Source organism: Oncorhynchus masou, chromosome 15, assembly GCF_036934945.1.
Source record: "Oncorhynchus masou masou isolate Uvic2021 chromosome 15, UVic_Omas_1.1, whole genome shotgun sequence".
Lineage (NCBI taxonomy): Eukaryota > Metazoa > Chordata > Actinopteri > Salmoniformes > Salmonidae > Oncorhynchus > Oncorhynchus masou.
Window position 1 is genome coordinate 3,212,598 of NC_088226.1, and position 10,789 is coordinate 3,223,386.

General features: G+C 45.3%; 1 protein-coding gene across 4 annotated transcripts; it reads left to right on the plus strand.

The window, feature by feature from the left end:
• The first annotated feature begins 219 nt into the window (after window positions 1-219).
• Window positions 220-10,521, plus strand: LOC135555344 (protein kinase C and casein kinase substrate in neurons protein 3-like). Of its 4 annotated transcripts, XM_064987686.1 has the most exons (11): window positions 220-784; window positions 2,757-2,822; window positions 4,296-4,363; window positions 6,588-6,744; window positions 6,855-7,090; window positions 7,294-7,449; window positions 7,532-7,707; window positions 8,408-8,528; window positions 8,833-8,912; window positions 9,147-9,226; window positions 9,374-10,521. In XM_064987686.1, the coding sequence occupies exons 3-11, from the start codon at window positions 4,304-4,306 to the stop codon at window positions 9,481-9,483; spliced, it is 1,176 nt and encodes a 391-aa protein (XP_064843758.1). In that variant the 5' UTR covers window positions 220-784; window positions 2,757-2,822; window positions 4,296-4,303; the 3' UTR covers window positions 9,484-10,521. The 4 variants fall into 4 exon arrangements, with proteins under 4 accessions (XP_064843758.1, XP_064843759.1, XP_064843757.1 ...); XM_064987687.1 differs by lacking the exon at window positions 2,757-2,822 and having other exon boundaries at window positions 222-784; window positions 6,666-6,744; XM_064987685.1 differs by lacking the exon at window positions 2,757-2,822 and having other exon boundaries at window positions 225-784.
• The last annotated feature ends 268 nt before the right edge of the window (window positions 10,522-10,789 follow it).

Sequence of the window (10,789 nt, forward strand, 5' to 3'; positions counted from 1 at the left end):
CTCTCTCTCTCTCTCTCTCTCTCTCTCTCTCTCTCTCTCTCTCTCTCTCTCTCTCACACACACACACAGACGCACACACACTCACACACTGGATGTCCTCACCAGCTGTGGCAGACCCCCAAACACCCTTGGGGAATGTATAGAGGAGTGGCAAGGGGGACGTAGAGGGGGTGGAATTTTGTTCTTCATATCTTTGACTATATAATATGTGATTCTGTGGTATTTAACAACATACAGTTATATGACAAATCCTTAGGCTCTATATAGCACACATACACAGTGCTCTGTAACAGTCCTAGTCAAAGGTTGCTACCCCAGACCACAGGCACACATACACACTGCAAAAGCCAAAAACACTGCACACTTCATTAACACTCCATGGAGAGAGAGAGAGAGAGAGAGAGAGAGAGAGAGAGAGAGAGAAAGAGAAAGAGGGAAAGAGAGCATAAGTGGGAGGGGTTCTGTCCAGTGGTGTGGTACAGAGAGCCAGAGAATTAGTTTTCTGCAGCTGTTTTGAAGAGAACGGAGAAAGCGGGTGAGGGAGGAGAGAGGGGAAAAAGACAGCCAACTCATCTGACACTGACAGTGGGCCAAAGAAAGGGAAGAAGAGGGAGCAAAATCACGGTAAAAGAAGTGGAAGAGAGAGGAGAGAACTAGGGAAAAAACTGAGCAAGCTAAGGGGAGAGAGAAGGGGAGAGAGAGAGGAGGGTGGTGAGAAACTTAACCCAGAAAAGAAGAGCAAGTGAAAACAGTGAGGCCACCAGCAGCAGTGAACGAGTGAGAGGTAAGACACTTTTCCATGTATTTCACTGTAACCTCAGATTTCTCTGGCTGAATTCAAACTTCATTAAGACCTGATACACTGATAGTTTACTGTACAACTCTATTTTTGTAGTATGCATTCATATGTTGCTATATATTTCCTCTCAACGTGGGTGTATGTACTGAGTTATGTGTGACAGCCAAAACGGGGGGCAGGGGGAGGAGAGAGACTATACCAGAGGGGGTGATGGGTACTGTGGTGGGGGAAGAGAGGGTAGTCAGGGGGTGAGAGAGTTGGCAGTGGGAGTATGTGCCAGGCTTGAGCATTTCAATACGTTTCAGAAGATGTACCCTTTCTGCTTTCTCTTGGGGTAGGCTATTGCTATTGCAAGTGTTGGACTCCTCCAGAGATTTCTAATAGTTTGACTTGGACAGCACACAGGCATTTCAGATTTTTTTGCATGGTCTGTGTTCAAGTCAAATCTATGCCAGTAGATGGTAAGTGAGATATTATTCAAATAATACCTTGATTTGGTATGCTCTTATCACTATCTGTACTGATCGGAGTCCTTCGCTAGAAAAACTATTAATTGGTTTAGCAGTCGCAGAGGATATTTGAATTTAGCAGTCCATCTCAAAGGAATGAAGGGATACCTCTCATTCTCAGAGATTATCAACAAAGAAAGCAACCATTGATATTTCTTCATCGTGGTCTTCCTCGTGCTAAAATAAAGGTTGAATAAAATAAAGGTTAAATATTAAAACATTCCCGGCATGCTTTAGCCCTGCCCAGAGGGAGAGGATCCAGTGAGGGGACAGGAAGAGGGGTCCAAGGTTAAGAAGGAAATTATTCATTATATATCTGGCCTCATGCAGTGAGAGAGAACTAAAGACCCTGTGGGTTGTGTCATCTTCCTACAGACAGACAGACAGACAGACAGACAGACAGACAGGCAGACAGACAGACAGACAGACAGACAGACAGACAGACAGACAGACAGACAGACAGACAGACAGACAGACAGACAGACAGACAGACAGACAGACAGACAGACAGACAGACAGACAGACAGACAGACAGAGCAAGAGAAGGAGAGAGAGAGAGAGAGACAGACAGAAAGGATCCATACTTTCATCACAGGCCCTCACTGAAGATGGAGAATCATGTGATAACCCATGAATAGAGGCAGATACAGAAGAATCACTGGATCTGATAGTGGGTCTGACTGAGGGAGGGAGAGATAAAGATATCTGGAAAACAGACAGAGAAAGATTAGTCTTGTGACAGAGTGGGGTTTGTTACATTCTCTGTAAAATGCCTTGAGAGAGGTTTTATTGTAAGCTGTTTGGGATCATGTGGGTTTGTCGCTAGTTTATATTTTGTGTCACTGAGCATGTGAGTCTGTCTGCTGATTTTTTTGCAGTTTTAAAGCTAATTTCCTGCAATTCTACACATTTTGTAATGACATATGCCATGTTAATATGATATCTTAATGAGAATGACTGACAAAATAAATGGGGCCCCCTGGAGTTCAGGGTCCCTGGACACGTGCCTTGCGTGTTTAGATAGCTGGCTAGACTAACTACCTATTCAACAAATTGTTAACTGACATGGCTAATTGAGTGACTATCAGTGACTGACATAACAAGAGAACAGTGGAGGCTGGTGGGAGAAGCTATAGGAGGACGGTCTCATTGTAGGAGGACGTCCTTCTATAGCTCCTCCCACAAGCCTCCTCTGCAGCAGAAAAACTACTGATGTACAACCGCATTTTGAGATTGTAACTGGTGTATTCTTACTCTCAATAGTAAGTTTAGACAATCATATTTTCTGGGGTCGTGCCCGCTCGCGGCGAGGGCCCTAAGATACCTCTTATGTCGCTGGAACTGGCACTGTCTGTCTGAGTGTGTGTCTGTAGATTTAGGAGCATGTGAGTTTGTGTGTGTGTTGTGTGCGTATTGCATGTGTGTCTATGTTTTTATGTTTTCTCTAGGGCGAGAGGGGAAGACAAGCCCATCAGGAGAGACACAGAGAGGGAGAGAGTAAGGAGACGGGCAAGGTGGGATGATTTTGCCCCCTGTTTATTTTGGGATGGCTCAAGTTTCAAAGCTGGGAATTGTGGGAGAGGGCATTCCATCCTTGCTTGTAGACTCAGGGCCTTAAATGTAAGGCCTCTGAGTATCTGTTTTACTGTATTATACTGATACGGTACCACGCCAGAATAACTCCCTCTCACCTACTGGTAGGTATCAATCTACCCTGTACATTGTAGAAATTATACTTTGCTTTTGCAACACATTTGTCCAATTCTACACTGTAACGAAAACTAATTTATACGGTAATTTGGGGTGTTATCAACAACAACAAATTTGTGGGCGGGGAAATAATTGCTGTATTTCTAATGGTATTGTAAATCCAAACCACAGAGTACAGTACAGATACCGTATCTTTGGAGCACCAAAAACCTTTTGACCACTAGTGGGTGCACATTATTGTTGTTTCTGGCTCATTACCATATTTTGAGGCGTGCCTTGTAAGATGCTATTTTTGTTGCAGCAGTGAGTGAGAATGCTGGACCAATTTAACTTCTCTGTGGTTACAGTGCCTCATCAATTTAAAATGTATCAGGGACAGATTGGAGTGTCAGCAAGTTGTAGCCCTCTGCTGCAGTCAATGACCAAAGTGCTCTCTCTGGTCTTATAGCTGGAATGTTATCAATATTTTTCATAATATGCAAATGTATCAATATATTTGTTTAAAGCAATGAAAATACAGTGTTTCTATGTCAAACCGTTTTGTTATATTTCAGTTTTCTGTGATTTACATTTTAAACACTTCAACTCTATATCTGGCATGGTACAGGTTTCTTCTTGTTTTTAGGCCCATAGCCATGTGTGTGAGGTATATACTTTTGTTTCAAGTAGATTTGTTTAAGACTAAAAGGTTCAACCTTCAATTTGTTGAGCATTTTGCCATGTCCTTGGTCTGTTTTGCTCTGTGGTTGCGGCCAGTTTGGAAGCCTTTGTTAAAGCCTCCAGAAGTACACGTGATATAAAACACCAAATATGAGTAAACACTTTGCATACTGCAGCAGCCAACCTGCTTGCACCAATCCCTTGTAATTACAGAAAAATACTGTGGAATATAAACCCCACCCCTCAGTGAATTTCATTCATTCACAGTTGAAGAGTTCTTGCTTTGATGCCGTATTTATATTACAGTAGGTATACTACAATATGAAACACAGAATTGTACTTATGACTGAGCTGCTGTCAAGTTACTGTCAAATTCACAGCAAGGCCTTTACAGTGTATCCTCTTATCTGTCCAGTTTTATTAATACATGTAACAATCTCTTGAATCAACTTTACTGTGGAGGAAAATAATTCTCTCAGACTTTCTGAACCAAACTGGTCTTCCTGGATTTCTATCGTTGTATTCAACTGACCACCTGGATGGTGTGAAGGTATGTTGAGAGGTGCACAGAATGTTGAAGGACATAAATGATTTCACTACATATTCTTCTGTTTCAGTGGACAGGATGTCGACTCTCCCTCCTGAGGTTGCCACTGAAGATGCCACCAAACAGAGCTTCTGGATGGTGAGTGTGTGTGTGTGCGTGTGTGTGCGCGTGTGCGTGTGTGTGTGCACGTGTGCGTGCGTGTGCGTGCGTGTGTGTGCGTGCACGCGTGTGTGCGTGCGTGTGTGTGTGTGCGTGCGTGCGCGTGCGTGTGTGTGTGTGTGTGTGTGTGTGCACAGAGAAATGGAATGAGAGAGATGGAGAAAGAAGTGGAGAGGGGGAAGAAACAGACAGGAAAACACAGCACCATTTAGCCTCAGGATGTCTTGATAACCTTGTACAAGAGATTCCCGTGACAGACAAAACAGTATTGCTGCTCATAGGTCAGTGTGTACAAGGCCTCTCTATCACACTAGGCTGGCCATATGTTGTTTAGCTTCAGATAAAGGAAGTTCTGCTTCCCTTTTAGCTGGGGCATCATCCCGTCATTCACCCACCTCTTTACAGCCGTATCCTAATCATTACAACGTTATTACCTGTTAATAAACAACTCTGAAATGGATTATAACAACTTAATAATACACCATATGTGCCATATAGCAGACAATTTTATCCAAACCAACTTACAGTCATGCGTCCATACATTTTACGTATGGGTTGTTGGATGCGTAAGATGTTTATTTAGTTGCAGTGTACAGTGAAATACCAACAGTGCAGGTGTGAATGAAACAAAACATCAAAACAATAGTAATACTGATAAATACTGATAAATATAAATGTCCATTGGTGTCCATCGAGGGAGCAGATAGCCAATATGTTTCTCAAATGAAAAATATATTTGTTTTTAACCATCCTCCATAATGCTCATATCATGATAGGCTGATAAATGTGCTATGGCTATAGGATGGTTTGGCTTCAATGCTCCACCAATAGCTCCATCTGACTGACCCGTGTCTGCTTCTTCTCTTCCTGTTTGCTGGCCTCCTGGTCATTGCCCCACTTTCATCTCCTCTCTCTCTCTGTGTAATTTGGGCTCCCTCCTGTTGTGTTGGATGTGTTTCCAACCCAGTTCCTCTTAATGCTGCTCTCTGGCCCTCCTCTTCTGGCTGCTGCCTGTCATTGTGAAGTGTTGTGTTGAATATGTGCTCTGACTCTTATTATGGAGTATACTGGTTGTGTTGTCATAGTTGTTACTAGTTCAGTTCTGTAGAGTGTGTAGAATAGCCATCACTGGAGTGACAGTCCACTGTACTGTCTGATTGATTTGAGTTTATAGGTTCACTATGTTGCTTCCCCAGCATTTCACATTGTTCTAGTTCTGCCTGTTATGTACGCAACTATACAGCCATTTTGATTGCTCTACTGTGTTGGTATGTACTTGAAATGTGATTTGTTACAGAGAACCATGTCAGATCTCTGATGACTTGATTTCTGTGATATACTGTAGTGCAGGCTCAGTTGTAGTGGCTGTCTCGGCCTTTGTGATTGGTTGGCTGCGGCTAGTTCTGGAGCAGTGCTGTTGGCTTTGGGCAAGATTCCTCAGCTGTTTTCACTTAATTCTCAGAGTCAGTAGAAACCACAACATACACAAAGAGAGAGGGAGAGGGAGGGAACGGGAAGAAGATGACCTAAAGGAGAGACAATTACATAGATATTGTTTGGAAACGTGCCAAGGTGTGTGTATGTACGAGAGAAAGAGAGTGAAAGAGCGAGAGGGAGAGAGAGAGAGAAACTAATCTAATTTATCAAACTGAGGCAGAGGGGTGAAAATAGAGCCAGGAAAAAATGGAGCGTTTTCCAAACTCCACATCCACAAACACAACTCTGGTAATGTCATTACCCTCAGTGAATTGCCCTCTGTTACTCCATCACTCCCTTTTCATCTGTCCTTTTACTGGCCTGTCTACACCAGCCACACCCCATGGTGCCTTCATTAGGCTTTTACAGAAACCTCAAAACATTAAAATGACTTGTCTAAAGGAAAACAGATCGACGTTAGGATGAGAACAGGTTACAGGTCATGGTGTTGAGAGTGTAAAAGAAAGTAAAAGAAAAGTAAAATTGTTATTTAACTGAAATTAATTTCACTATCCGTGTTAATATCCATTGCTACATTACTACTTACTGTATGTTCAATCTCAAACTTTTCCCTCCGCCTCCTCGTCCTTGTTCACCCTCCCTCCCTCCCTCCCTCCCTCCCTCCCTCCCTCCCTCCCTCCCTCCCTCCCTCCCTCCCTCCCTCCCTCCCTCCCTCCCTCCCTCCCTCCCTCCCTCCCTCCCTCCCTCCCTCCCTCCCTCCCCCTAGCCTGGGAACTACCAGCGCACGGTGAAGCGCACAGAGGATGCCTTCCAGGCGTGTAATGACATCGTGGTGTGCTTCCAGGAGAGAGCCCGTGTGGAGAGGCAGTACGCTCAGCAGCTCAGCGAATGGAGCAACAAGTGGAAGCCCCTGGTGGACTCCAGTGAGTACTGCAGCTGAAGAGATTCACTGTTTGCTCACTATGTTCCCTGTTGATACTGTATCCACTCTCTCTCTCTCTCCATCCCTCTCTCTGCTCTCCTCCCTCTACAGGCCCGCTATATGGATCCCTCCTGCAGGCGTGGCAGTGTTTCCTCTCCTCCGCCGACCGTCTCGCCGCCCTGCACTCGTCCGTGTGTCGCTCCCTGGTTTCGGAGGACGGGGACCGGGTCAGGACCTGGCAGAAAGAGACCTTCCATAAGAAGCTCTTTGGAGGCTTCAAGGAGTCCCAGGACTTTGGGACTAGCTTCGCACGTGCTCAGAAGCCCTGGGCCAAACGGCTGAAGAAGGTTAAAATACTGTAGATGAAAGAGAGGTCTCTCTAAGACACTATGAATCACCACGTTGAATGGACAATCTCTACTGAGAAATTCCCAGACTCAAAGATCATACTTTTATATAGGGTAGGGCAGAGGTAAATGACTAGTAAGTGTTTGTATGGGAGTCTTCATTGAGTCACTAATATGTCAGTGTTACCTTATGCCCCCCCCAGCTGGACAAAGCCAGGAGTGCGTTCCATAAAGTGCAGCGTAAGGAGCAGACTGCCAGGGACCGGGAGGTCCACGCCAAGGGCAACCCTGACGTGACCATCGAGAAACAGAGGAAGATTCAGGAGGAAAGAGAGCTGGCTCAGCAGGAGACGGAGAAAGTAAGTGATAGACAGTAAGAGAATGAAGGAGAGAAGTGAATGTGTGAGTCTGTGTGTGTAATAATGTGTAACTCTCCCCCAGGTGCGAGCCCGCTATGAGAAGGTTCTGGAGGAGGTGACCCGCTATGCCCCTCGCTACATGGAGGAGATGGAGTGTATTTTTGACCAATCACAGGAGGAGGAGAGGAAGAGGATCAACTTCCTCAAACAGGCCTTCCTGTCCGTCCACAGACACCTGGACGTCACCAACAACGAGAGGTAGGCTACACCTGCAGCCAGACTGTGACGAGGATGGTATGTTTGTTGGGGGGGTGTTTGTTGTAGTTGCGTTGTGTAAATGTCTTTATCTCATCTCTCATGCCCCATTCTCTTATCCCCCCTCTCTCCCTCCCTCCCTCTCCCTCACTCCCGCCTCTCTCCTTCCCTCACTCTCCTTCTCCCCCCTCTCTCCTTCTCCCTCCCACTCTCTCCTTTTCCCTCCCCCTCTCTCCTTCTCTCCCTCCCCCTCCCCCTCCCTCCCCCCTCTCTCCCTCCCTCACTCTCCTTCTCCCCCCACTCTCCCTCCCTCACTCTCTTTCTCCCCCTTCTCTCTCCCTCCCCCCCCCCCTCCCCCCTCCCTCCCTCCCTCCCTCCCTCCCTCCCTCACTCTCCTTCTCCCCCCTCTCTCCTTCTCCCTCCCACTCTCTCCTTTTCCCTCCCCCTCTCTCCTTCTCTCCCTCCCCCTCCTCCTCTCCCTCCCTCCTCCCTCTCTCCCTCCCCCTCCCTCCTCCCTCCCTCACTCTCCTTCTCCCCCTCTCTCCTTCTCCCTCCCACTCTCTCCTTTTCCCTCCCTCACTCTCCTTCTCCCCCCTCTCTCCTTCTCCCTCCCACTCTCTCCTTTTCCCTCCCCCTCTCTCCTTCTCTCCCTCCCCCCTCCTCCTCTCCCTCCCTCCCCCCTCTCTCTCCTCCTCTCTCTCAGTGTGAAGGCTGTGTATAATGAGCTTCACAACACTCTCATGGCCATCAGTGAGCAGGACGACCTGCGCTGGTGGAAGAACACCCACGGACCGGGCATGCCCACCGACTGGCCTCAGTTCCAGGTGCAACACTCACACATGCACACACTCACACACACAGACACAGCGGGCTAATGGAAGTTAATGGGGCCTAATATAATGTACTGTAATATGGATTGATGTAGACTTCTGCCCTGTGTTATTGTCAGAGTTAGTCTAATGTAGTGAACAGTGTTACAAGCGAATGCAGCAGACTGTATAACAGTAGAGCATAGTCCAACATACTGAGTATAACAACAATGTGACCAGTATTACAGTCTCTGGAGGCTAATATACTGGACCGGTCTGCCTTGTTGTCCAATGGGGTCTAATGAAACGTCTCTTTCAGGAGTGGACGCCAGAGAAGAAAAGCAAAAAAGGGAAGAAAGAGAAAGAGGTAGAGTCCCAGCAAGGCACCATAGAGAGGAGGTAAACATGTCTCCATCTGTCTGTCTTTATGGATTCCTCCTACAGTACATCTCTATCTCAGTGATGTTAAGTAGTTACAGTCTTAGTATGATACAGGAGACGTGTAGTTCTCACTTCCCATCTCATTATGATGACTCATATAGTTCAGTACTGACTGTTGTGTTAATTGCCTGTAGTTACGGTTAGTGTATGGTTGATTTACACTCTCTCTCTCTCTCTCTCTCTCTCTCTCAGTGTAATGATCGGAGGAGTTAAGGTCAGGGCTCTCTATGACTATAACGGACAGGAGACAGATGAGCTCTCCTTTAAAGCAGGTAGGCCTTCACGCTGTACTTGTCTGTGAGTGTGTTAGAGAGAGAGAGAGAGAGAGAGAGAGAGAGAGAGAGAGAGAGAGAGAGAGAGAGAGTGGTACTCTGTTACTGAATGATATATGATGACCATGCTCCACCTCTCCCCTCCAGGTGAGGAGTTTCTGAAGACTGAGGATGAGGATGACCAGGGCTGGTGTAGAGGGATGAAGGATGGAGGGAGAGAGGGACTCTACCCAGCCAACTATGTAGAGACGGTGTAGTTACACCACTATGTTTGGAAAAAGAAATAGATAGAATGAAAATGAAAGTGACTCATTTTGATAAGAAACATTGTGTCTGAAATGATCCTCAGCCGATGTGTACTGTGTATTGTTACTTAATGAATCCAGGCTGCATCACATCCGGCCGTGATTGGGAGTCCCACAGGGCGGCGCACAATTGGCCCAGCGTCGTCCGGGTTAGGGTTTGGTCGGGGTAGGCCGTTATTGTAAATAAGAATTTGTTCTTAACTGACTTGCCTAGTTAAATAAAGGTAAAACATTTTTTATGAATAAATAAATAATAACAAATGAAAAAAGTGCCCATACTATCTGCAGGAAAGCTTTCATCCAAAGAGAATACACTATGGGGATATGATAGCTCTAATGAACTTTTGGCATACCTACACGGCATCAAATATCCATTTTTGTTTTCTTTAAAATATGTTGGAAAATGTTTAATATATTTACCTGAGACACCTATATGAAAGCTATATGATGTATGATGTCTTTTTTGTACAATTTGAGAGATGTGATGCTGATTCTATAGGTAATGTCACCACTTGATGCTGAAGCCATACTGTATGTTTGCTGTTCTTATAGAGCTAAACTCTCCTGTTCGCTTTAGTGAAACATATATTTACGTAGAAAAAAGTGCTTAGACAGGCTTTAATCAGTGATTATTATTATGAACGGAGTGAAACTTTGACAATGAGCACAATTCATCAATACCTGTAGCCTGATCAGTAATAGTATGAGCAGTAATGTCTCCTGTACCCTGTGTGTGTTATTAGAGTAGGATGTGACAGGACTGGGATCTCCTTTCAGAGGGACTGTAATAGATCTCCTCTCATCGCCTTCTTGATGGCAACTCCCCTTCATAGAACCTTTGCCAAAGTGAAGTGCCATTTCTGGGCCAAGTTCTGGTTTTTCTTTTCCATTTCTAAATGCGTGTACAGTACCTTGCGAAAGTATTCGGCCCCCTTGAACTTTGCGACCTTTTGCCACATTTCAGGCTTCAAACATAAAGATATAAAACTGTATTTTTTTGTGAAGAATCAACAACAAGTGGGACACAATCATGAAGTGGAACGACATTTATTGGATATTTCAAACTTTTTTAACAAATCAAAAACTGAAAAATTGGGCGTGCAAAATTATTCAGCCCCCTTAAGTTAATACTTTGTAGCGCCACCTTTTGCTGCGATTACAGCTGTAAGCCCCCGCTTTTAACGGACCTCTGAGACTATCACAGTACAGGTGCATTTATACGGAGACTTGATTACACACAGGTGGATTGTATTTATCA

Excerpts from the sequence above, each read along its gene's own strand:
- LOC135555344 (XM_064987686.1), top strand. The coding sequence starts at position 4,304 with ATGTCGACTCTCCCTCCTGAGGTTGCCACTGAAGATGCCACCAAACAG. Across the intron at positions 7,450-7,531 it reads CTCAGCAGGAGACGGAGAAA|GTGCGAGCCCGCTATGAGAA; the intron begins GTAAGTGATAGA and ends ACTCTCCCCCAG. Across the intron at positions 8,913-9,146 it reads CAAGGCACCATAGAGAGGAG|TGTAATGATCGGAGGAGTTA; the intron begins GTAAACATGTCT and ends TCTCTCTCTCAG.